The sequence below is a fragment of the Centrocercus urophasianus genome, unplaced genomic scaffold (assembly GCF_019232065.1).
Source record: "Centrocercus urophasianus isolate 14NV4802_14NV808 unplaced genomic scaffold, USGS_Curo_1.0 seq_12, whole genome shotgun sequence".
Lineage (NCBI taxonomy): Eukaryota > Metazoa > Chordata > Aves > Galliformes > Phasianidae > Centrocercus > Centrocercus urophasianus.
In genome coordinates, this window is record NW_024884364.1 from 6,518,039 (window position 1) to 6,545,361 (window position 27,323).

Below are 27,323 nucleotides of genomic sequence, written 5' to 3' on the forward strand. Positions count from 1 at the left end.
AAGTTCATTGGAATCTGTGATGGGTGAGGAGACGGAGGCTGATAAATGAAAACTTCAAAGTTTTGAATTTAAAAAAAAATCCCAGCTAGATGTAAAACAAGAAAATGGCGTCTAAGTCTCCTGTGGCTATTTTTGGCTTTTAGAAGACTATTTCTAGGGAATACAAGTTGCAGAGGGAAGAAGGAAAGTTAAGAGGGCAAGACCTTCAACAGTAAATGGACAGTGCAGAGGGAATAAAACTTCAGCATTGGAAGTTGCCACACACAAAATACACCACTTCAAATGGCATTTATTGATTTGCACTCCTTTTTCATCCCTTTACATCCTGTTTTAGGGAGAGGAGAGCCCAGCCAGGACATATAGCCCCTTCTGCTCGCCCCTCTTCACAACTACAAAGGGGCTTGGGAGAAACACACAGAGGCAGAGCGTCTGATCTCTTTTTGCACATACCAAATGCAAACAGATACTTTGATGGAGCTTGAGCTTCAGTTTAATAGAAAAACACAACGGAATTAAAAAAAGAAATGTACTGAGGAAATTTCTGCACAAGGAGGAGCCCAGTGTGGGAGGCACAAAAAGGAGAGGATGGCACACATGGTTGCCACCTCTACGAGTGCACCCATTTCTAAAATGTCCATAAACACATGGGGAAGGTCCAAGTCTGTGTTTCTGCATGCACAGTGTGATTTGGCAGCATGGATGAGAGCATAGGCAGGTGTGCATGTCACTGGGGGATAATATGCAGAGGGGCTTCTGTGGGGGCTTCTATGAGGGCACATCCATGGGCTGGGGAGAAGGATGCTTCTTGCCAGTAGGCTGGCACTGCAGGGCTGGTTTGCTGTTAGGGTTCATGATTTAATTTATGAACCCAGGGGATATGAAATGTGGCTGAGGCAGGCAGGCAGAGGAGACACATAGTAGGCCCCTCACAGCAAAGGAGTTGCCCCAAAAAAGACAACACAGCTGGGGGACAGCCCTTGTGAGCAAGGACGGTTTTGGCAGTGAGGCCAGGATTGTTCCCCTGGGTAGTGCACTTAAGGCAGATGTTTTCTGTCAGTGGGGAACAGAGCAGCTCACTTGCCATGAGCTGGGCAGTCCCGCTCTTCGCCTAACAGAGTATGTTCTTTGTTGTATGCACCAGAGAGCACTGCCCCAACCTTCTCCCTCCCCGCTTTGATAAACTGCAACGTGACAACCATCAGCTCCCTGCCAAAGCTGGCTTCTGCGCTGAAACATTTGTAAATTTGTTCTGTGTATGGAGCTGTGTTTCTGTTCCCCCCGCCTCGCTTTGCCTTGGAGGTTAGAGTTAATATGACTCACCTAATCTGGCTGCCAAGGTGAATTAGTGAAAACATCTCTACAGCTCTGTGCAAGATATCACAACCTGACATTTTTCTAACACACCGTGATATATCTTTTTTCTCTCTCTGATGCGTACTATGACACCTCAATTTTATATAAATGCTCTTTGTTACAAATGGTTAATGTACTCTAGGGAGACAGGGCTGCAAGCAAACGGGTCCTACTTGCAATGGGATTAACCAAGTTGTTTTAGGAAAATGTTGATGCCCAGGGTTGAAACAGATCACTGCTGCAGGGACAGGATCAGTGATACCACCACCACTGTTTCAGGCAGCCTATCACAGAAAGTTCTCCTGAAGTGGTATGCTCATATCTGCATCCTAGGGCAGAGGAATGAGAAGCTAAGTAGGCTTGGTGGTATCTTCAGCTTCCTTTAACACAGAAGCCTCCCTTTCACACATGCTGGTAGAGCTCCACTGGGCAAAGCAGCAGCCCCTCATATGAATCACCTGCTGGTAAGGGCTGCACATTGCTGCTGGAAGCCCTTCTGCTGGACACAGCACATGGTTTTAAGTGCATGTGTATACATCAGAGAGGAGCTGAAAAATATCTTCACTTAGGAAATTGTGCACTTCTTGGGATACTTTCTGGAGCCCCTACGATGCAGTGCTCTGATAGACAGACTTAGCAGCACCCCTAATGGGGGTGCCACTCCATTAGAGCTGGTAAGTCACCCTCAACCCTTTTTTCATTACAGTGACAGTCTTGTGACAAGGGCAAATTGCAGGAGAAGCAAGTCCCACTTGGAATGAGCCCTGTGTATAAACAAGGCAGAACTGCAGAGCAAATGATTTGCAAAGCAGAGGCAAATTATGTTTTAACCTTTTCCCTGTAAGTCTTTCCTGGATGTCCAATTAACTTTCCAGTCAACTGGCTGACCTACCAACTGGGAGTGCTGCTGTGAGAGGAGTGGAGTGGTGGTTGTCAGCTCGGACTGAGGGTGGCATTTTCAAAGAGCATTATTAGCAGGCAGCAGCGTGTTAGAAGGTGATGTGGGAATTAGAGGAGATCCCAGCCTCCCAACCAAAAATGATTCGTGCTATGGCAGAAACACACCAGATGTATTGGCTATACAAACAGCACCACAGTGCAGAAGTGTTGCAGTTCTCTGCCTGTGTTCAGCTGTGGCGATGCTTCGTATCTGAAATGCTGTGTACAGTTTAGGGTGTTGTCAGAGAGATCTAAACGGAAAGAGCAGGAATGAATAAGGTCTACAAAACCTCACCAATAGAGAAAGGTTGAAAGACCTTGCACTATTCAGCAAAAAAAAACAACCTGGTGGCAATCAAGGGAAGAGCATAAGTGATTTAAAGTTGATAAAAGACTATTGCGGAGAAGGAGGGAATGAGTATTTGTTCTTTTTGTCAATAGGTGGCAAAGACAAAAATAATAGACTTAAATTGCAGCAAGGAAGACTTGGTCAGGCTGCAGGGAAATGGTTTCAGCAGCAAGGACAGGGAAGCACAGGAACAGCCTGTTCAGAGAGACTGCGGAGCCTGTCACTGGAGGGCAGGGCAGGGCTGTCACCAAGAAACAACCCTTGTGTCATGCTGAAGTATGGGAATGGGCTTGATGGGCACGGAAGCTCCTTCCCGTACCAGGACTGGCCTAGCCCTGCTCCTACAGGAGTTCATATTCTCAGACTTATTCATGAGTTACCCCACTGAAAAATACCTATGCAAATCCTGCCCTACTTCTTCCTCCAGGAACTCTGCCCTGGCTGTCCATAAGCACCAGCATAAGATTGAAGCAGTGTCTCAGAGCACTGGCAGGGTTTTGCCAATGGATTGCCTTGTAAAATACATGTTGCCATGCAGAAAGACATACAGGTTTAGATGCTGTACTAAATAACATGATTTAGTGGGGAAATATTGGTGATAGGTGCATGGTTGAACAGGATGATCTTGGAGGTTTTTTCCAGCCTTGGTGATTCTATGATTCTGTCATTGTAAGGCATCTCAGCCGACTGCTAGGGATGAGAAAACCTGCATCAGAGCAGTTGGAAATTTGAGATCTACCAATGAGGTATCCACTCATCTGAACATCTGGTAGGAGTTGGAGGAGGGATCACAGAAAGAAGGGGGAAAGCTTGTCTTTCTATGGGCTTAAAAGATGCATGTGCTGTGTGTCTCCATGACAGGGGATGGTTTTCCCTTAGAATGGTTCTGAAAATTGCCTGGAGAAAAGAAAAGGGCAGAAATAATGGTGTGACAGACAGATTTCTGAGTAGATTCTGAAGTTGCTCAAGTTCCTATCTCTAGTGCAGAAGTCAAATCACTCTGTGTGCGTGGTGCACCCAGCTTGCCCAGGCTTATACACTGCAGCAGCCAAATGTCTGTGTGTGGTAGGATTTGTTGCAGGTGACTATAGGGGACTTGAGCTCCGAAGAGGGGCTTAAATCAGTGCTGCAGAGCCGAGGAGCAGCCCTGTCCTCCGGGCCTTGGCTGAGCTCCATCAAACTAATGGGAAGTGGGCACAATTTCAGAAGTGCTCAGCACCCTTTGAGCAGAAATTGTCTCCTGGGCAGAGTTTCACTGGAAAATCTGACTGCTCTCCTAGAAGCCTGAAAAGAGAGTCCTTGTTGTGTTGATGTTTTCTTTGAGGGGGTATGAGGGGAAATCTGTCCTGATTCTCGAGTCACAGCTTTCAGAGCTGTCCTAGCGAGGCAGCACAGCTTAAATGTGTCATTTCATGTACCATAGATGGAGGATTCGTAATGATTATTGGGCTCTGCGGATCAAATGACACTTGATTTCTCAGTTTGGATGTGTTTAACTGTATGTAGCACGGCCTGATCGATGGCTCTTCAGGGTGGCAGCTGCTCTGAGAGGCAAAAAGACATTTTTCCCAGTTTGGCAGTGATGAAAGGGCTGCTGACAGTGCACCAGCATATCTGGGGAACCAGCCACCCCTGGTCAAGCACATCAGTGGGCTGACTTCTCTCAGTCATACCACAGAACTCAGTCCACCTTCACATGATGGAGATTGTGTCTATTGGGCAGCCTGTGCAGCACTGTACTACCACTTGTGCTTCCTTCTCAATTTCCTGAACCTGAGTTTTCGATAACTAAATGAAATGCAAATATCTTGCTGATACGGCGTCTGAAATAACCTCGAAATAGCTCCCTCAGTGGCTGTTGTTTATTTGCAGAATCGCTGTTGTGATTGTTCCTCCATAGCAATTAAGCAGAAGGCTTCCCCAGTCTGTATGCTTACCAGAGAGCCATCACCTGTATTTTTCTGTTCTGCAGGAAGGGAGTTTGAAGGTGAAGAGGAGTACCTGGAGATCTTGGGGATCACACGAGAGCAGTCGGGCAAGTATGAGTGCAAAGCTGCCAACGAGGTCGCTTCAGCAGATGTCAAGCAAGTCCGGGTCACTGTGAACTGTGAGTACCTCGCAGGAGAGCAATCCTTGCCTATGGGCAAGGGTGGCTGTGGGGTAAACGGAGATGACCTCCAGGTCCATGTTAAAGGATCTGAAATGGGGGGGAGCTATAAGGCTCTTACCACAGGGTGGAGTTTGTTCTTTAAATATCAAAATATGTAAGAAAAGGGGAGAAAAAAAGAGAGATGAATCATCACAGAATGGCGTGGGTTGAAAAGGACCACAGTGATCATGTAGTTTCAACCCCCCTGCTATATGCAGGGTCGCCAACCACCAGACCAGGCTGCCCAGAGCCACATCCAGCCTGGCCTTGAATGCCTCCAGGGATGGGGCATCCACAGCCTCCCTGGACAACCTGTTCCAGTGTGTCACCACCATTTGTGTGAAAAACTTCCTCCTAATATTTAACTTAAACCTCAGTTTAAAACCATTCCCCCTTTTCCTATCACTATCCACCCTCATAAACAGTTGTACCCCCTCCTGTTTATATGTTCCCTTCAAGTATTGGAAGGCCACACTTGGAAGGCTCTCCCTGGAGCCTTCTCTTGTCTAAGCTGAACGAGCCCAGTTCCCTCAACCTTTCCTCACAGGAGAGGTGCTCCAGCCCTCTGATTATCTTAGTGGCCCTCCTGTGGACCCACTCCAAGAGCTCCATGTCCTTCCTGTACTGGGATCCCCAGTCCTGGATACAGTACTCCAGATGGGGCCTCACAAGAAGTTTCAATGTGTTGCCCCTGTCACTTCCCTCAGACGTCCTGGCCATGCCGTGTTTTTACTTATTGGTATTTGAGATAACAGCATAATGAAGAGCAGCTTCAGCAAGAATAGATAAGGTTCAGCCAGCTCAGAGTGAGCATCCATTTGACTCAGCTGCGCTTACATGGGCATCGTGCCCCAGTGGCCTGAGGGAATGCATGGTAGAGGCACCATTAGTGAGAGGGGGCAGAACATGACTTTTAAGCTGGTTTCAGGTCATGTGAAAAAAGCCTTCTGTGCGTCAATGCAGTACAGAAAAAATGTTTGGCGAAAGGAGCCTGCTATCCATCTCAGAGCACTCAGAGGTAGTGCCATGTGACTTACATCCCACTCCAGCTCCTGTGAATCCTCATTGGGTGATGCACTGCTGAGCAGGGCATGGACCACTTTGTGCATGCACACACAGAGGGCGGATCCACCTCATCCTGCAGGTGCCCTTGCAGTGACATATGTCAGACCGCCTTCATTCCTATAGCCTTGTATGTGTGTATGACCACCCCCATATGTGTATGGCTCATGTTTGGCACTAGTTATTTGGTAGGAATATACCCACCTGACTGCTCCGTTTCCCTGACTGGAAGCTAATAGCTCTGCAGCAAGGATGGATGAATGTGACATACACCCCTCTCCTGACCTTCTTCAGGTGACTCACCAGAGCACTAACTTCAGCTGCAATTCAGGTGGTTGCAGGCATAAGTCAGCATGTGCACACGTGCCCTTGATTCATAGGTAGCACCCCCTGCGAGTTGGTAGGGGCAGACCTGGCAGCAACAAGTGGCTTTGCCCATCCCTCTCTCATTTCCCACCACATGTGGTTTTAACACATCTTTGTGCCATTCTTGCTCTTCCTTTCCCTCTGAGCCCATCACATCATGTCAACTTTTCTGCCTTGCTTTAGAAGTCAAGGTTGCAGGCATTGCTTTTGGGGCCCCTGCAGCATCTTTGCAATCCAAACAACTTCGGCAGGAATTAGGTGTTCCTGCTTTTAGCAGGGGGTTTGGAACTAGATGATCTTCCAACCCAAACCATTCTGTGATTCTATGAAAATTGGATGGTGGGAGTTTAGTAAAGGCTGCTTCATGGGCAGGCTTAACCAACTAGTGTGAAACTGCAGTAGCAGATATAATGAACTAAAGTTTTTGTTTTATGTGTGAAATATGTCGTTTGCTTTGTTGTTTGTAGGTTTTTGTTGGTTTGTTGGTTTGTTTGTTTGTTTGTTGTCAAAAACAACTGAGCTTATAAACCCAAGACATTCCATTAAAAGCAATTCGTATTTTCAGATATTTCTATGAAGTATAATTTCAGTGCTGTATTTAGCATGGTTGGATGAAGTCCACGTACAATTTTGACTTTGTTTCAACTTAGTTACTGGAGTGCTAGAGTGGGATCCTTTTTCTCATGGAATATGAAAATAAGATCTGATGCAGTACTGCAGTATTAGTACATGGCCTAATGTGTAATGTGAGCAAATGATCATTTCCTGCAGGACCAAAAGGTTGCCAAGCACACGGATAGATTCAAAGAGGTCATGAGATGCACAGGAAAAAAAAAATCGGTCCTGTTTGGGGGACGAAATCCAGATATTTGCATACTTCTTTCCTTATCTTGCTTTCTTAAGCTACACATGCAGTAGAAGCAATGAAAATCACAGTAAGATTGAAAAATGGGACCTGTCCCAAGTGAGGAGCTCCCTGGCCATCCCTTATCACCTGATCTCTCTCGGAGGCTGAGCAGCGGGCAGGTTGTCAGCCGACTGCAGGAGAAAGCAGCGTGTCTCTGCTTCGGTCTCACACCACCACCTTCAGGCTCCTTGAGTAATGGCTCTGGCACATTGCAGATGGGAAACTGAGGCCTGGGGAAGCGAGGAGGGAGAGCAGCGAAGGAAGCCCACTCCTGGCTGCCCCGGCCAAATTCGGAGCGGCTGCATTTCCTGGGCCCACCGAATGGTTCTGTTTATGGCATGACTCATCGCGCGCTCTGGGTTTAGTGAAGTGGAAAAGGCTTTTCTCACAGCAGCCGGCATGGTACACAGCTTGTACAAAAAATTGGAGAAGGAGGCTTAAAAAATCACCTTCGCTATCTTTTTATTACCCCTCCTCCTTCCCGAATTAAAATATTTACGTGAACCCTCAGCCTTTGAATGCAGGATCCTATTTCTGTACACTTATTAATATTTATGATGTTAGAGGGCGCACTGCAATATCCCTAAAGCCCTGCATAAAATCCCGATTAAGGTCAGGAAAGGGATCACATTGAGCTGGCTAATGCGCTCACAACAAACTTCTCTCAGTGCTTTTTCCAGACAGCGTTTTTTTTTTTATTTGACAGGCACGATCCATTCTGATTATTTTTTTGGCCTTCCTGTGCCAGGACGGACACAGGCAGCAGAGCTGTGCTCCGTGCACAGGCAGGGTGCTTTGCGGTGGCCTGAGCCTCAGCACGGCAGCTAGCTCTGAGTCCCTGAGCACTGGTGATGGCAGACAAGATGCCTACTCCCTCCCAGCAGCCAGGTGGAAATAATCCTGCCTTTTCATTGGTCCATCTTGTCACTAAGGCTGGAAAAGACCTTTAAGATCATCCAGTCCAACCGTCACCACCATGCCCACTAAGCATGTCCCTAAGTGCCGTATCTACATGTTTCATGAGCACCAGGGACGGTGACTCCACCACCTCCTTGGGCAGCTAGATCCAATGCTTCACTACTCTTTTGGAGAAGAAATTCTTCTTGAAAGCCAATCAGAACCTCCCCTAGCTCAACTTAAAGTGATAACCTCTCATCTTATCACTTGTTACCTGAGAGAAAAGATCAACCTTTCCTTTCTTATTATAGTTTTGACATTAGACGCAAAGGTTGTATGGAAATCAGTTTTTATGCTAGTGCTAAATTCCTGCTTTCTTTCTTTTGCTTCTGCTTTCTTTCTTTACCATTGATAAAGTCTTTCTCTCATCATCTTCTCTCTGATAAGGCCATGTGAACTAGAGATCCGTGGGTAAATATTCATGAATTACAGGAGTCTATCATTAACCTCAACTTTACCTGCATATGCCTGTGCAATTATGACAGAGCTTTATTCAGTGCCACTGAAGAGAAGCACGCGTAAGGAGTAATGCTGGTATAGTTATTAGAGGAGTTCAAAGAGCAGATATTTTTCAGAGGAGCAGGGGCTGGTTGTGCCCCAGCATACGGCTGCTATAGTCTTCCACTAGCACCAATGGTTTGCTTAAGGAAGCCAGTTCCTGAAGCAGTTCTACTTTTTTTCCATCCATCTGGAAGTTGTGAGTTACCCAGTGTTTCTTTCCTGCAGACCCTCCCACCATCACAGAGTCCAAGAGCAATGAGGCAGCCACGGGACGACAAGCCTTACTCCGCTGTGAGGCATCAGCAGTGCCCACGCCTGATTTTGAGTGGTACAGGGATGACACCAGGTAAGGCCATTAGCTCTCGTTTTCCTTTCTCTACATTTCAGTCCACTCACTAGGGCATCCTTAGACAATCAGCTGTCATCCTCAGTTCTTCTCTTCAAGCAAATTACTCTCTGTGTGCTATGTAAGTCAAGACTGTCCCTTCAGCCCAGGCAGAGGCAGTGTGATTGGGACTGGAAAAGGCAGTCCTTCTCTAAACCAGAGATGCTGAAGGGAGAGCTAAAGATGAAGCTCCTGCCTTTAAATCAGTAATGGAACAATTCACAATTAAGACATTAGTCGTGCTTCCTTCCTTCCGGTGTTCATGTGCTAAATAGATCATGATAAAAAAAATAGTGTTGCTCTCCAAGTATGTAACTCCAATCTAGACATCTACTTCTAGGGGAGGTATAAGAAAATGAGTAAAAGGATCTGTTCCTTATACCTGAGCATTTACATTGCATTTAGAAGGTAGTGTTATTACTGTAGTTTTTTGGCTCACCCATGTCTGCAGGCTCAGGGGTGGCCTGGCTTTTGTAAATGTTCATATTAAAATATATTAATTGGTATGTTTCACTAAAAATCGTTGTTCCAAGTATGAACTAGTATGAACTCAGTTGGTCGTAGTAAGTTCATTTCCCAGTGTAAGCCAGTGCTGAACAAAGGCTTCTTCCCTTTCCCTCAGCTTTTCTTTCTTCTCCACTGCTTTACCAGAGGCACTCCTCTCTGCTGCACCCCTTTTTCCTTTCATTGACTCCTGCTTCCCATCAGTGCCTTCCCTGGCCTCTTTCTTCTCACGTCTCCTCACTGCCTGCCTCCATCCTCACCTGCCAGCTGGTCTGAAGAGCGTTGATTTCCTCCCCAAAACACAATGGCCACTGCACTGCACTCCTCTTCTCCTATCTTTCCAGGATAAACAGTGCCAATGGTCTGGAGATAAAGAGCACGGGGAGCCAGTCTCTGCTGATGGTGGCTAACGTCACTGAGGAGCACTATGGGAACTACACCTGTGTGGCTGCCAACAAGCTGGGAGTCACAAATGCCAGCCTATACCTTTACAGTAAGTATAGAAGAGGGCGAGGGGAGGTCCAGGTCACTCTCACAAAGAAGAACCAGGCTGTGTTGTAAGCATGCAGGATCACTGGTCCGTAAAACACTGCTTGTCAGCCTTGCCAAACCTCTAGCTGAGAACTGACTGCTTTGGACACATACATGTCCATACTCAGAGTGAAACACAAACGCAGCCAAATTAAAAGGTTAAGGTCAAGCCCTTTGATTGACTTTATTTGCCAAAGTCAGACTTTGTTAAAATAATCAAAATGTGTTTGTTTTAAGACTGGAACTGAAAACTCCCTCAGAGTGAAAGCCCTTTTAACAAGCAGAGAAAAGGCCAAGGCTCGAGGGGCTGTGACAGCTGAGAAATGACAAGTAATTCAGAGAGGTGGAGAGAACTAGCCACTGAGCCTGAGGAGAACAAGAGAGTCAAGAAAAAGAGAAATGAGTTTGAAAGCAGGAGAAAATGGGAAGGAAGGAAGTAGCATAAGACAGAATGATTTAAGGGGGCATACCTTGGGGAATATGGGGGAAAAGATAATCAGCAGGTGAGATATGAAACAACTTTCTGGGATCTCATTGCTCCCTTTCAATGACTGAGTTTTTGTGGTAAACTTAAGAAGAAAGAAGCTGGGGCCATGACAAACTCCAAAAACAGAATTACCTGCTGATTCCAAATTTTGCTTCTGGTTCTGTCCTGCCCTATGTTAAGCCCCTGTTCTTCTCCTCCCACCCATGCACACATGGGTATATTCACTATGGTGCTTTCAAAGCCCAGTTCTGTATTCAAGGCACAAATCCTGGACTCAGCTTTCACTGCACATTTCTATTGCCTCCAGAAATAGACTGAAGCAGAATGACCCACTCACACAAATGGACCAGAGACTGAGAAGTGACATAGGGTTGTATTCTTCTGCTGATCTCAAACTGAATTAAAGCACTCAGGCCATGACCTGCATGACCTTCTAAACAGAAACAAAAATAAACTATGCAAATCTGTCTTAGTGTGAGAGGCAGTCTAATGTAGTCTCTGTTGTGGGGTCAGATAAATCAAAGTATCAGGAAAAAAAAGTGTTTCGGTTTGGTTTTGTTTTTTAGCAGATGTACTGCAAAAGTACAGATCCATTGGCATTCTTTGTTTGCCACCTCTAGATTTATTACATTGCAGTTTGAATTCTTGTAAAATTTGGGTGCGTTCTGTGGATTTTTTTTTCGTGAAGAATAGATTTATCATAAAAGTACATATATTTGATTTCCTGCTGCATTTGGTGAGGGAAACAAAGCAAATTTCTACTTTGAAGGTCTTTTCACCCTCATCTTGTGACTGTCATGAGATTCAAATGAAATTCTCAGGCAGCAATCTGGAACACAGTTTTCAGATACTTGAGATTTGTTCTTGCTGATATTAATATAATGCTAAGTTTAGAATCCATTATTTGTGGCTGCATTCTAAATTTGGCCCTCTCTATTGGTTCCTGTTGCACAGATGAGCTGAATGCATCACTGAAACAAAATATAAGATGAAATTCAATAATGTATGTATGGACACGTGATATTAGACAGGGGTTGGTTTTTGCTAGAAAAGCATTTTGCACGACTTGAGAGCTTCACCTCAAAGGATCTCAAAGGATTTGCTAGCAATGAATATTTTAACATCGCAAGTTATTCAGAAATCAGTGAGTGTTATTAGCACTTTTTGCAGTAGGAAGACTAAGAAACAGAGTGAAGAAGTGGTTTACCCATGGTCATGAATTCAGTGGCAGAACCTATAAGAAAAGTGAGGAGATCTTGCAGAGTTGCCAGTATCTATACTGAGAAGAAAGGTGGCAACTGTTACGGATGACTTGAACAAGGAAATAAAGTGAGGGTGCTATTTTAACCTCCTTTTAATGTGTGTTGAGGTAACTTTCCTTCTATCGAGTTGTTGGATTTTGTTCATCATTTTTGCAGTAAAAATTCAAGTGCTATCTGTGCTGTGAAACACTTGAGAACTTGTGAAGTAGCAACTTCACAAGAGCCAGAAGAATGGAGGTACAGGAGGTGAGAAAGATTAGACGATTTTCCTCAAACTGTTTCCAACTTCTGTTTTTGTTGTTTAGTTAATTCCCATTTTCTTCAGCATTCAGTGTTGTGGAGGGAGAAAGCCATTGTGAAAATTGTGTAATATTATTTCAGGAACTCTCCATTCTCCTTCTAGTTAGAATGGAAAAGAGAAAAACATTAAATTCAGGTAGACTCCTGTTGGTATTCCTAAGATTAAAAAATCAGGGAGGAGGTGAGTGAAGGGAATCAAGCTTCATAAAGAAGTGGCCAGAAACCTACAAGCCCAGCTGACAAAAATGCTGTACTGATCTCAAATAACCAGCAATGTACAATCCCAGCCACAGACTCAAGCATTAGAAAAATTAAGAAAAGCAACGCCAAGTTTTTTCAAGGTACAGTGCATACTCAAATACTCAGTGTTTTTCTTCCACAGAATCCAGGATTTTTATTTTAATTTTTTTTAAATAGAGATCAAGCTTACTGTAGCATCCCCTGCATCCCAGCAGGGAGGCAGATGCAGTGGTCCACTGTAAAAAAAACCCCACACAACAACAACAAAAAGTGGCGGTCAGCAGTGCAGTAGCAAACAGAATGTTAGTAATGAGGTACTGGCAGCTTTGTCTGAGGTGGAGGGCAGATGGGGAGCTAGCAAAATGATGTGAAAGAACAGTTCAGCAACAGAGAAAAATGGGTGTCTTCCATTCCATGAAGTCTCCGCCTGCATTTAAAAACTCTCAGAGAGACCAAGTGCCTTAGAAGTCAATGCCATAGTTAGAAGATGCATTAAATTACAAAAGCAGCTTCCTAGAGCTGTATGAATAGATAGCTAGTGATCTTCCATAAAGGATGTAGCAGCATGAATGCCTGCTGTAGGTGGAGAGATTTATACCCCTCTCTCCTGGAGACAGAGCTTATAGCAACACACAAATAGCGATACTGGGTCTGTCTTACCCAGGGTCCTGTCTCCAGCAACAATCTGGAATATGTTTGCACACAGCACACATATGTACTGTCTGATGATACAGAGGATCTGATAGCTTGCTGCCATCCCCTCCTCCTTGCTTCTTACTCCCCCTGCTCTATGCCCCAAGCTTTTGTTATTTCCCATACTCTGATACCAGTGGGCCACACACCAAGGCAGCTCAACTTGTGAAAACATAAGGGAGCTTTACCACCCACCCTCTGAACGCTCCCAAATGTTTTCTTCTGTTGCAGGGAGCTGAGTTAGTTCAGGGAAAGGTTCAAGGAGCACCAGAGCCCGTGCAGGAGGGAGGGACATGCCCACACAGAATCATAGAAGCATAGAATGCCCTGGGTTGAAAAGGACCACAATGATCATCTAGTTTCAACCCCCCTGCTGTGTGCAGGGTCACCAACCAGCAGACCAGGCTGCCCAGAGCCACATCCAGCCTGGCCTTGAATGCCTCCAGGGTTGGGGCATCCACAGCCTCCTTGGGCAACCTGTTCCAGTGCATCACCACCCTCTGTGTGAAAAATGTGTATGGACAAAGGAGCCGGGAGGCAGCACCATGTTGTGCTGGAGGTGGGTTCGGCTCTGCAGACCCTTGGAACAGGGCTGGTAACTCGTAGCACAAAATGCCATGAAACGAAGGAAATGGGCAGTAGAACTCCTGAGTGTGAGGGTGACCTGACAGAGGTAAAGCCAGTCTGCTTCACAGAACAGCGAAGGTGAGAAGCAGCACCACAGCTAAAGGGAAAGGTTTTTTCCCACAGATATATGAGGAGAGAGGGAACTTGTTTCCTTCTCATTCCATTAAGCCAACAGAGTGCTATGAAAAGCTACAGATATAAAAGCCACAATTTATATGTTAGCTCATGCTGCACAGTGGTACACATATGTGCGTATATATATAAATTATATATAAAAGTATATGTCAGATGCATATCTGCCATACAAGCATATGCATACATAGGCTTACATGTATGAATATATGCGAGCAAACTCATCCACTGGCACACAGAAGTAGCTGCAGCACCTGGCACAATCGTGCAAGGCAGAGAAAACCAATGAAAGTCCTTCCAGACCAGTTGACTTCTGCCTCCTGCAGAGCCAGCTTATCCCTGAGGATAAAGGAGGAGACAACAGCGTGGAACTGCACACCTCAATGCAGTCCTGCTGCCTAAATTGTCTCAATTATGGGAGACTGCCACCTCAGCAGGAGCCCTGCTGCATTCTCAGTGCCCTTCAGCAAGAGAGGAAAGCGGAGGTGAAGCAGCACCTGGCAGGGCCCATGCCAATTACATGCAGGCAGCAGGCAGCATCCCACCACCACCTCTCAAAGTGCTTCAGGTACAGTTATCAGTTCGGTCCAGCAGTTTCAATCCCAGCTAGAGGCAAGCTTCTCGGAAGAGCTGGTGCTTGCCTCTCACCTGCCATTGCTTGTTAGCACCCTGGCACAAGTGCTAGCTGGTGGGCACCCTCTCATACCCGTTGTCACAGTACTCTGCCTTGTACCTGAGCATCTGCTTGTGGTGGTGGTGTTTGCTATGGTTTGGAGTAAAGTCTGAGGCTCTCAGCGCATCCCCCGTGTATTCCCACAGGCTGTCAGTAACAGAGACTTGGGAGAGGAAAGAAAGTGGTGAGGGTGACAGCCAGATGGAGCGAGGCTGAGACACTGCTAATGAGCCAGGGTGGAGCAATAAAGGCTGCACGCAGCAGGCAAGGGGAACAGAGGGAGAGTCCTTGAATAGAAAGCAGCGTGATAATGAGGCCATAGTGCTTTGCTTTAACTGCTTATGCTGTGCAGCCTGCAGCCTGCTGTGTGGGAAGAAGGTAAAGGGGAGTTGAGTTATTTAACCAAACTAAATAACAAGGAAGTCATGTCAGCACAACAGCCTGCTTTCACAGAACAATAGTCCCCTGGTGCTACATAAACACAGAGATCGAGGCTAGCTGTGTATTTTCTACACAAGAGACAATCCCCCCTGTCCCTGCTGTGGTCTCCCATGGCTCCATTACCACTGTGAAGGCAGGAGATCTGCAATATTACAGGTCCTTGTGGTCTCCAGCAAGTTAGAAGCCAGCTCCTTGCACCAGGAGTGCTATACAGAGAGCACTGACTTCCAGAGAGCTGGGACTGGGGTGATCAGAGAGCAACAGTGGACTACAGCTGTATCTTACCAAGCTGTATGTACATCAGCAGTGATCTTAGCAACACCCTCACAGATAAACCAGGAGACAACTCATTGCCTCAGGCCTATTAGCTTTTGCATAGTGACATATTTCTGCAGCTAAATGTCTGCCTACCAGTCAGCCCTTGAGTAGGAGCATGCCTCAGTCAGCACAAGGCATCTAGCAAGCTCTATAGTTGATGAAGAGAAACCCAGTGTAGAGCCAGAGTAGAGTCTGGTCTGGTGGGCTTATATTCATGGTTCTGCTCCTGACTCTGCCAACAGATCAGAATTTGACCTTGGACAGACTGCTTCCTTGCTTTCTTCATCACCTGCTCTACCTGTAAAATGGAATTAACAGTCCTTCTGCCTCAGACTGAGGTCTCTGAGTGCTGATTTCCCTCAGTGTCTGTGCAATTCTTTTGAGATCCTGGCATGGAGGAAGCAAAGCATGAAGCCAGCAGTGATGTATACCAGAGGCTTGCTGTGATATAGAACAAGGACACACTGTAAAAACCCAGTAACTGAAACAGCAGGCTCTGCTTGCTGCTAGAGATCGGTGAATCTGTAAAAGCTCTGCTCCTTTACAGAGACAAATGCCCAGAAGAAACAGAATACCATTTAGATTCACCAGGCTGACAATTCCAATGTTCATATCCCTAAGAGACCTCTCACTGGCAAGAAACCCACTGTGGAGAAGGTTGTGTGGAGGCAGTAGCTACCCACAGAGGACCTCTACAACTCATCCTGCTGCCAAAGGCTAGCTTCCAGCCAGAGGTGTAGCTAAGAGGAGCTGTAACATGATGACATGAGTGGTCTTGAAATTCAGAGGGGAGATGTGGCCCATTCATTCCAATTGACCTCACTGCAGGTGCTTAATCCCTACTGCTGTATAGATATTATTTGTTTAGTTTTTCAAATGACTTCTCTCTGACTCCCAGTCACAGGGTACGTGTACTAGGTGTGTTGCTAGAAAAATGCTCCATATATGCAACCTATTCTAGCTCATCTAATATTTGGGGATGGACAACTCCATCAGGTTTGTATTTGCTGCTTGCTTGGTGTGAAAAGTGGCTTTTCTCCTGCATGTTGCTTATTGTTTTTTTTCCCCCCTTAGAACGAGTTTTACCCACACTCCCCAATCCTTTTCCAGGTCAGTATATGTTTTATGTCAAAGTAGCTCTCTAGCCGGGTCATTCTCCATCATCCTGATAAATGCAAAGAGCTGGGGATGGGCAAAACAGGGCAGGACAATAAGGGCTTTCCCCCCTCTTCCACATACCATTTGTTCTCTTCTCCTCCCTTATTCTTCCCTCTTTCCTCTCCCATTTCAGGAAACCAATTAGCTAAAAAGCAACAACCATTTCCCAAGCTTTGATCCGTGACACCATGTCCTCATCCGGGTCCGGACAGTATTCACAGGGGATCAGTTTTTCTATAGACTGACTCCCTTGTATATATTCTTTCCATCATATCCTGATTTGGATCAAAAGCATAAGGAGACCTAAAATTTTGCAGGGATTGTAGAGTGGATGAATGAGAAGCTGAAAATTAAATTCTGCCAGGAGATTTTTTTTCACTCTAGTTGTGCAAACTATTCCCAATGAAAACCTTTTTTCCTCATTCCTTCATCATACACCCCTAAATCTGTCCTGTAGCTCTGCCTTTGTGGCAGACAGAATGAAAGGAAAAGCAAGGTAAAAGCACATACTACAGTAAAGTGTTATGGACTAGTTTATTGCAACGGGAGAAGGCATGAAGGCAAAACAAAGCCTGAATATTCTTCCTGCCCTTGCCGCATGCTGCCCAAGCCTCCCTCATGTACAAGCAGCATGGCCCAGGCTTGCTGAGTGCACATGAGGTTTGGGGTTTGGATGTGATCCTGAGGTAGTGTAAAAGCACAGAAACTCAGCACTTTCAGAAATCAGGCTGTTTCCAGGTGCTTGAAACTAAATCAACAATAAGGCAGCCGGTCCCCTTATTCATGTTAACATTTTGGCCTAGAGCTCCTCAGTATCTTTGTTTCACTGCCATATGGAGATATACTCAGCTCATGGGATGCTCTGAGGCCTCAACAGTTAACGTCTATGTAGAGCTTGGAGGTGGAGTGCTATTATGAACCCATGTTGTGTTGTAAAAGGGCACCTGCCCAAGTAAAGCACCTGCAGGTACTCCCATGGAAAGAACAATAAATGCTGGGTGTTACATCAGCTCCATTTAACAACTCCGTGTTTTCAAATCAAGCTCTGCTCTTGGCAACTTATTTAGGCTCAGGATGTAGTCACGATTGCCTATTTAAAAGGCAAATCCACAAATACAATTAAAGAAAAGCACCTAAAAAAGGAGGAAAAAAAAAAATGAAAGAAATCAAACTACCATTAAAATGAAATCCCAGAAAGTGATTTGTAAATAACATTCAAGGAGCTGAAGAAAGGAGTAAAGTAAGCCGTTGGGAATGTAGTGTGGCAAAATAAATCCAATTAAACACCATTATCATATGTATTGCAAATGAAACGTGTGCTTGGATGTGAAATTAAAGTTGCTGAGGCTGTTTGGGATGTAGGTTTTTGAGGAGTTTTCCAATTCTGTGTCTTCTCTTTTAAGCAGAATTCTCCATTACAAATATTTTTGTCTGATGGAAAACCCAGGGCTCTTTCTTTTTATGATTATTTTTATTATATATCCTTAAATTCCACAGACAGGCACTGTTAATTCTTTTCATTGCCAGCCCTGTTTACTGCTGGGTTTGAATTACTAGTCCATTAAGGTAAATGATAAAGCAAAAACCGCAATCGATTTCCAACCAGATTTCCATATCAAATGCCCCTCCTAATCAAGCTGCCAAGACCACCCTGCACAGCTTTAGTCTGTCCTTTAACACACTTCCCCCTCTGCCTTTGAAGTTGTCGTTTCATCCTTTTGCTGCTCCCTGTTCCCTGAGACCATCTTGAAGGACATCCCAGTGTGACATCACTTCTGTGAGGAGTCTTCAGGAGTCTGTGATGCCAAATGCAGGAATATCTCCACTGACCCTGGACACACTAAGAGGATTTTGCAGAGGGAGAAAGTAGAATTTAAATTCTCATTTGGTTTCTGAAAGCTCATACCAGCTTCTGTAATGTGAGCATTCAGCACAGATATTGGTACTTATCTCAACATTTGCTTTTACTTTGCTGTTCATCTTCAAAGAAACCTTAGGTGTAAAATTGCCTTGTTAGACCTTTTTCTCCCAATGAGTTTGTGTTCTGAGATGCTGTCCTCAGCTCTCAAACAAGCCTTTTCTCAGTGACCAAAATCACAGCCTCCTCCCTCTTCTCCCTTAATTTCCATTTCTCTAAGCCTCAGTAACACTTCCCTGCCCTGTAGGGCTTTGAGCATTAATTTAAAAGGAAGGTGTTTTGAGATGAAGAGCACTGTACTCATTGTAAGCGTTGCTATCATTAGCTAACTGCTGTGGAAACATCTTGCTTTCAGGCAGGCTAGAGACTCAGAAGAAGCTCATTCAGCTGAACACATGGAACTTGAAGGCTGTATCCGGGAAAGCTGGTAGAGCTCAGCTGATTCAGCTCTCAACTTTCCTGATTTTGCAGCAGGGCACTCAAAATGCCCTGAAAGGTCTAGCAGGGTGGTGTTACCTAATCACATTCTCCTGTCCTCATTGTAACTTTGCTTTGTGATGGGACCTTAATGCATCCTCAAGTTGTTTTCAAAAGGGATTTTCTTCTGAAAAGGGAGAATTTTCTTATTCCTCATTATACTCAAAAAGGACAGGGCCAAGCGGGATCTGCTGAACCTCAGAAGTCTATCACTGTTATGATGTTAGCTCCATCTCCACCATCCATTGTCCCTTGCCCTCAGCCCTTTGTACATAGACTCACTCCCCTGTGATTAGCACTAAGACTAATCCTCACCGTGGCTTATCCAGACTGACAGGATTCAAAACCCATGATTCTTCCTGTCAGGAGATTCATGATGAAGACTGACCACAGAATAACCAGGAACTTTTCTCAGCAGGATTAAGCTTCAACCTTGGGAGCTCTGCGGGGCGATAATGCACTGTCCAGAGACAAGCATCCAGATCACTCCTTGGGGTCTGATCTGACACCAGTCCAGTCATGATCATCAAGAGAGCAACAAACATTTATAGCAACAGTGTTAGCAATTAGTGGAGGAGGGGGGAGAGAAACAGAATGAGCAGTCCTGTGTTTCTGCCAAAAAGGTGTGCTGATTGGAGAATGACCCCTGATGACTGTAGATTGTAGCTAGTCTCCATTTAGCTGTAGCCTGTGTAGCTTGTGTTGTCACTAATGCCTTCATGGGGTGGGTGGAAGATGGGAGAATGGAGAAAAGAGATGTTCATTTGGGTCTGATGACCAGAGTGGGAAACAGAGATGTAATATTGTCTCAGTCCTCTTCTTCCTCCATGGAAATCGTAGCTGTGGAGAAAAGAGAGTTCATCTGTTGCATTGATCTCCTCCACCCATTGCTGCTCCCCTTTCGCTTCCTCCAGTGCCTGGCCCCGTCAGTCCTGCTAAGCAGGCAGGTCTCATGTGAGCTGTGTGTCTTTGTTTTGGCAAAAGGATAAACATCTGAATATTTTAAAGCTAAGGAGTGAAGCATGGGGGAATACATCAGAGATTACAGACTGTAAAGAGTTAACACATTATTTGCAGGAGGTTTGCCAACTAGGCAGTGATATGAGAAGAGTCCAGAGAAACCAGTCCTCCAAGTACAATGTGGCTGGTTAAAGAACCCATCTGTCTCGAGTCTTATTCACTGGAGTGAGAACTTGCTCTTCATTTCCAAAAAATGGTCATTGAAAACCCAAGCCTTGACAGTCTCTGAACCATATTAGTCTGTAGAGCTGGGAAAAACACAGCATAAACAAAGACCAAAATAGCCAATCTTGTACCTTGGATAGCCAGCAAAACTCAGGGCTCACCTTGCTTCTTGCTGGTGGTACCCAGCCAGATTTTCCCCTTTTTCCCAAAAGCCCATTCTCCACTGCAGAAGGAGAACAGCTCTGCAGGGTGAATCATGCAAGCCAAGCTTCTCTCATTGCTAAAGGTCAACATCCATGCTTGCCAGGTCTGCAAGCACGGTAGTGGGTGCCAAGCCTGCTGGGGCTTCATGCCAAGGGAACAGGAAGAACGAGACAGGGCAAAAGCAGAAGGCCACAGTATTGTTTGTTTTTTTTTCTTTTGCTTCATAGGTACCAGCCAAGCAGTGGCATTGTGTCTTATTTCGACCCTATGGTTAAAATAATATCAAAATCAAAGTGATGCTAGTCCTTTCCAAAAGGGCTAATAGGAATGTAGCTGGGGAAAAAAACAGACGTCTTAGAGAGAAAAGAAATGCCAAGAATTATTTCTATTACCACCGATACTAACATTGCTTCTGGAGAGCAACAGGCAGTTTCTGTTTGCTGAGACTGTTTTGAAAAAACATCTTCTTCTTCCCAAAAAGTGCAAAGAAAAAACCCCAGCTTTTGTAAAGAAGAAAGAGACACAGGGGAGAAAGAGAGAGAGAAATAGCTTTATTGCTTGATCTGTTTCTGTACTTTTTGTTCATTAATTTTAATTTAGATTGATTTATTCCAGAATGAGCCCTGGATTGCATATATTTGCATAACCCTCCCTGGTAGTAATGCTGTGGAGAATCCAGCAAGTGAGGAAAAGTGGAAGCAGAGGGTAGGAACAGAGACTGCAAGTCCCAGAACAGTATTCCTCAGGGCTGGGCCCTACACTGGGACAGTGAAGGCATTTCAAGGTCTGTTTAGCCACAGGTATGGCTTTGTGTGCATGCAGAACAGCCCTGCAAAGCAAAGGTCAGAGCTCAGCAGGCAGGAGGGAGAGTGGAGGCTGGGTGAAACCAGTGGGGGAGAAATCATACAACTGCACTGGAGAGATTAGAAACAAACCCCCAGAAAAAAAAGCGCCATGGAATATCAGTTGTCCAGCAGGGACACTGATAGCATCAGAGCTGTAGCATGGACAGATTACCCTGCAGAGCAGAGCTCAGACAGGCCATAACCCTCCTGAGGCAGATGTCCCCTGCCTGCAGGACACTCATAACCTGATACCATCTGTGTGTTAGATGAGTTTCCGAAGCTACCAGCTGGACGTTCTTCCGCAGGGATGATGAGACTGACTTCTACCCATTGTACAACAGTGTGCCTAAATCCCCACTCTGCCTCTCAGTGAGCTGCCTGCTGAACAGACTGGGATCAAAGCGTGGAGGGCAGCAAGAAGGAGAAAGAACAGCCATTATTGTCTTGATTTAATCCTTAAGCACGCACAAAAATTCCTTTCTCCCCCATTAGAATATGGCCAAAGAGTAACTCCCACCCTCATCATCCTCCTCTCTCCGTCACTTCCATTTCCTCTCAAGAATTTGCCTAACAAATTGGCCTTCCCTCTGGTTGTTGTCCCAAGTGAACAGTCTCTCCATTCACTAACCCATGACGGTAAGTCGGTTTGGGAAGCAGCAGGTTTATCTTCCCGGCTCAGGCACTGCACCGGGCCTGCTTGCGATCCAGTTGCCATTCAGTGTCTGCTCTGCTGTTGATAAAGCACATTACACATGGCTGGGCTTGCATGATTAATACAGCTGTCTAAGCGCTCTCTCTAAAAACAAAAACAACCGGGAGAAGGGAGGTGTGGGATTTGGGAGGGAGGGGGTGCGCAGGCAAAAAAAGAACATTCCGAAGAAATCAGGCTTGCAGTAAAAGCAGAGTTCTCCTGGCAGGCCTGCCCTGCCACGGGCGAGCAGGTCTGTCAGCAGAGCATCCCAGAAGAAGGGAGAAACCTAGCAGCAAGGCAAGCAAAAGAGGAATGCATTGGCCCTTCCCCAGTGTCACCTGCATGTCCCTCTGCAATGTGGATGCATGGGCAGAAGCAAGGAGTCGGGCCATGGAGAAGGATGTGCTGTGATCAGCACAGCTCCAGTGAAGTCCAGACAGGCTGACTCCACGGTAGGTGTTACAGAAATGCATGCTTGCTGATGGGCCAGTGTACTCCTGAACTCGCTCACATGACATGCTTGGTGGTGCATCCCACTTTCTTCTCCAGCATTATCCGTGCTTTAAAGCCCTGCTTGCACTGTTAGGATACTGAAGTGGCCAGGAGTCTCACACTGTGATTGTACATGCCTACACGTCTGTGTGTCTACACATCCTTTGATGTGCAAACTACAAATAGCATGAAGAAATATTTACTTAGGTGTCTCCCATGCTGTAGAGGTGTACCGCAGCCTATGGGCCTGCCTTAACTTTCATGACTTTGAGAGTTCTCGTGTTTGCTGATCACTGAGGAAGGCCTGCAGAAGAGCTCAAGGGCAGGTCAGGGGCACCACGCTGCAGGCCCTAGAGGAGAAGGTTAAGAGGGGCAGAGACAGTGGTACAGCTGAGGTAGTGGTACAGCTGGATATCTCACATGCTGGTCACTCTCCAGCCCAACCTGGTTCTCTTTCTGCTCCAGTCTCCCCTCCAGGTACCCCTCAGTGTGTCCCTCCCTCTTTATTTCTGTTCACAACCACTCCAGTCTTTCCCTTTTACCTAGCAAACCTTGCTGAAAATGGCAAGGATGAAGTGAGTAAACAGACACACATAAATCTGATGAAAATATTAATTTTTCAAGAGGTTCCAGAGCTTCCCATTGGCAAGTCTGTGAGTGCTCTTGTTAAGGGGAGCTATGCTCTTTGTTCCCTAATGAGAAGCCAAACCATCATCGCTGCTGGTCTGCTGTGCCTTACACAAGTGCTTAAGATGTGAGCAGAGATTTTCCTATTTTAAGAAAAAAGCAAAGAAGGTTTAGATGATGCCCCCAAAAGGCTATGCTACATATTTTTTGGATGGTTTGCTTGTAGAATGGAAGTCCTCAATTCAAAGACAATCATTCAAAGACAAAGGAGTTTTAAGTAACTGATTCCATATTCAGCAGTTTGCCAAATTTTTGTTGTTGTTTTTAAATAATCTCTTACAGCTGCTGGGAGAACAGAAAGGGTGGAGGACGGTTCTTAGCTATGAGATCTTTCTGATTGATATATCCATGATAGATCTGGTAATGAAAGATCTTTGTAAGTTTGAAACACAGGTCTTCTAGCCACCACCAGCCTTACAGATCAGGGTGACGGTTCATTCTAGACCAGCATTGCTGTGAGCCAGCTCTAGAATAAGTGGTGTAAGCAGCCATCTCTTGAAAACCATAGCCTGCTCAGAGAAATACAATTTCAGACCTCAGAGAAGGATGGGTGAGCTGCATTACAGAATGAATCTTCACTATGACATGAGATATGATAGATGAGTACTTAGTGCACCATGAATGAGCTCCAAAACATGGGAAAGAACTGTTCAGTGCTTAAAAAACCATGAGCAAATTCTGACATACATTAAACAGTGTGCTAAGATTGATAGACACCAGAGACATTTCCTTAATCTTACTGGAGAGCCGCTGCAGGGCATCCTCTATCGCTTACACAGTGGTACTTCTGCTTCTAGAAGAGAGAGTCTATTGCCAGTGCAGTTAGAGTCAAATTTTAATTACAGAAACAGAACTCCACAGATATTAACTGGTAGAGAGAATGGGGTAAAGCAGGTAATGAGCAAAATAGTTTCAACATTAAGAGCAGGGAGTGAATAAGCATGTCTTCTTCTCAAAGTAGAGGGGGACAGACTGAAAACCAGGAAGAAGAAAGCCTCAAATGAACCCTAGTAAGTAGAAGCTGCTAATCCCTAAAGCCGCAGAGTAGAGTGCAAAGCCTTGGAAGAAAGAAATTAATAACTTTCAAAGTATGACCTTGAAAATGGAATTAACAGTATTCCTCCCTTTTAAGCCTTCATGATAATAAAGATTTCATCTTCTGAAGCCCTGGCAAGAGTCAACAGAGTAGAAAAATGAGTTCTTGCAGAGGGGCTGGCAAGTGTAAAACCTAAGGCCCCTCCTCATGTCACTGTGGTGCCTATTCACTTTCCCTTTACCTTCTCCCTTAGAGCATTTTTTATTCCTCCCTTATTTTTGGTCCTCTTATTTGTTCACAAAGCCACTCTCCAGCCATTGCTATAAGTATAGTTAACCTATCAGCAGCAACAGAGCCTCATAGGATGGAGAGAAGCTTGAAAAACAGCTTGTGGCTCCACTTGCTTTACCATCATTACTTTTTTCCCTTCACAGAGGAGTCCTTCTAGACTGTCCCATGCCTTCCCCTGCCCTCACCTTCAGTCAGAAACTCATGGGGTCTGATCAGCATCTTGCACAGCATTTTATCTCATGTTCTTTGAGAAGATCCCAGGGACAGTCACCAAAGCCAGGAAGAATCCTGTGGCTCTCTGATGCCCTTTGGAACTTCTCTGTGCACCCTTGTCTATGAGCACTACAAACTTACCAAGAGCTTACTAAGTCTTACTAATGTAAATAAGATAAAAGTGGACACCAGCTGCCTCTTTTCCTGTTTCCATTTTGGTCTGTTCAGGTGATAGGACGTGGGAGCCAGTGGGATTCCAGGCTGGTGAATGTGAGTGTGAAACATGGAGACACATGCTGGGTGATTGAGACCACAGCTAGGTGATTTTGTCCCTCTCTATTTAGACCAAGAACATGTCTATTCCCTGCTTGCAACCAGTACCATTCCATTTGAGATGGCATGTAGCAAGGAAGGATGATCATAGTCAGTGGATGGAATGGAGCTGACTTAGGGTCTGGCTGCCAACTGGACAGAAGAAAGGGAGCATGGCCTCTGGCTAGCTAACCAGCATGGCTAGCTCTGCAAGGGGCTGGCTGCACTCAGACTCCCAGCTCTCCTCCTGTTGCCGGTCTATCCCATCCGACAGAGGCGGCAGCACCCACTGCAGAGCCCTTGGCATTGCAGCATCCCTCCTCCAGCACCCATGGGCTGGGCTGGGCTGCTAGCCCGTTGCGAAGGGACTTTCGCGGGGCTCTGCTGAATCCTGCAACGGTGTTTTCTTCATAGCTGCTTTATCGCTTGTTTTCCCTTTGTTTTTTCTCTTCCTTCCGCTGCCACCTGGTGGGAAGAAATGCACATTGCTTAGGGCGCAGCCATTCGCTCGCCTCTGCGCCGGCACTACAGCAGCTTTTCCTACGCCTGAGCCGATAGAGCTACTCCGTCCCACTTCAAGCACTTTGCTTGGCCTGGCCGTCCTGCGGTGTGCTGGGGAGGCTGCAGAGGGAGGAGTGAACTTTCAGGCTGCAGTCAGCAGCGTGCAGCACACCAGCCTTTCTCTTAGTGCCAGCATCTTGAAGTCACAGTAAAAGGTGACACCCAATGTAATGCAGGGCCATAATATTGCTGCTGGCAGCCAACTGCCACCACAGTCCTTAGAAGCTGGGGGAGGCCGTGGATGCAGAGGTCTTCAAGGAGCCTATAAGTGCCCCATCCCTGGAAATGTTCAAGGCCAGATTGGATGGAGCCCTGGGCAGCCTGAGCTGGTGGGTGGCAGCCCTGCCCACGGCACAAGGTTGGGTGGGCTTCGAGGTCCATTCCAACCCAGGCTGTGCTGTGGTGCTATGATAAGTGTCTGGGCAAGGTCATGAAAGAAGCAAATTACACAACATGGAAACATTCCCCTGCCAGAGGCACTAGCCTATGATGCCATAAGCAAGTGAGACCCTTCTGTGGGAAGGGTCATGCAGCCATAATGGCAGTGAGTGCACATAGGGCTGATGAGGCTGCTTCATGCCCAGCACAGCACAGATAGCTGAGGCTGGATGTGGTTATCCCATGGCAGCAGTCTGTCCTGCTGCACACCTCACCGTCTGCAAGCACAGAAAGGGAAATGCAGCAATTTTACTCTCTGTTCCTTCCAGATCCGTTTGATATGGCTGGTCATTCGGGTTCTGGGGTCCCTTAGGGGCATGCTTATGAAACACTGCTAGATAAGAGTATTAACTTATCATCCTCACAAGCCCAATTTCCCTGGCTATGATGGAAGGAACCTCCTTGAATGTTATTGCACGGCCATGGCCACAGAGCGGCTGCCCGATCGCGGGGAGCTATCAGCCCAGGAGCTGTGCTGGCAGGCAGACTCCAGGAGCCCGGCTCGGGCTTACCGGAACGTGGCAGGAAGGCACCGTAGCTCCTCTGTAGCCCCTTTTCCCGGTGGGCGGGGATGCCCCATGCCTGGCGCTGGGCCCAGGATGCTCGGACGTGCTGGGGGCACCAGGGGGCGACGGAGACCGCGCTGAGTCTCGGCTTGCGGCAATTCGTGCCCATGTTTCGGTTCCCAGAGATCGGGAGGTTTTGTTTTGTGGCTGGGCTAGAGCCGGCCCGGATTTTCACAGTGCGTGCGATGCGAAATGCATTGCACCTGGTGCTGCGGTAAGGTCAGGGATCAGGTGCAGCCGCAGGATCCCGTGCAGGTGCTGCAGTGACACAGAGAGCTCAGCAGAGGAACAAAAGGACATGCAGTCATGCAGCTTGCATCCTTTCCAGCCATGGAGATGGTATCCTTGGCTCATCAGATGCCCACATGCCTACTTAGTGAAGCTTAGGGAGCAGAAGCTGCTGAGATCATCATCACCCTGCATGTCTTCCCTTATACCTATTCCCTTATACCTACTCTGGAAGACTGTGTCTCATATCACACTGTACTATACCCTACCCTACTTACCTACCCTACCATGCCATACCAACACACACAATCCCCAGAACCATGCAGCAATACTCAGGCAAGGTCAAACACTGCCTCTGCTTTGCTAGGTGCCTCCTTAGATACACTGTGATCCTATATGCACCCTATAGAAAAGTGGCAAGGAGGGGGCTGGTGGCTGCTTGTGTGTGTGTTACAAATGGTATTTCAGATAGAAATATAGTATTTTAGCCACGTAGTGAAAATGCGATGGCGAAAGGCAGTTTGTGGACAGCATGCCTTGCCTGGTGAGTTGTTGGTTATTTGGTGGGTCACGTTTTGTGACTTATTAACTGCCAAAATGTGGTACAAACAATCCCAGAAAATCGCTCCTCCCAAGTTATTTGACCAAGAAAAATGCAGTCTCTGACACAGGGTCAGGTAAGTGCAGCAGCTGAGCTCATTCCTGAGTTCAGTGAGGAAATAAGATCCTATCATCTAAACAAAGAGGGAAACAATGCTGTAGGTTTTGTGTGACAAACTGCAAATGAACAGTGAATACCTGAAAAAAAGAAGCCATAGATAGAATACAAATTTTCCACATAATCC

The 27,323-nt window shown here is 46.1% G+C and overlaps 1 protein-coding gene across 4 annotated transcripts in view; it reads left to right on the forward strand.

Moving 5' to 3' along the window:
• The window catches only part of LOC122155797 (limbic system associated membrane protein), a 341,409-nt gene that overhangs the window by 309,502 nt on the left and 4,584 nt on the right, over positions 1 to 27,323 (forward strand). For 2 of the 4 annotated variants that reach the window (XM_042810006.1, XM_042810004.1), the window contains 4 exons: positions 4,614 to 4,748; positions 8,809 to 8,929; positions 9,817 to 9,965; positions 16,251 to 16,286. In XM_042810006.1, the coding sequence (XP_042665940.1) occupies positions 4,614 to 4,748; positions 8,809 to 8,929; positions 9,817 to 9,965; positions 16,251 to 16,286 (441 nt within the window). Of the gene's footprint in view, positions 1 to 4,613; positions 4,749 to 8,808; positions 8,930 to 9,816; positions 9,966 to 10,797; positions 10,889 to 16,250; positions 16,287 to 27,323 lie in introns of those variants that run through there. The other 2 variants (XM_042810007.1, XM_042810005.1) reach the window with 2 other exon arrangements.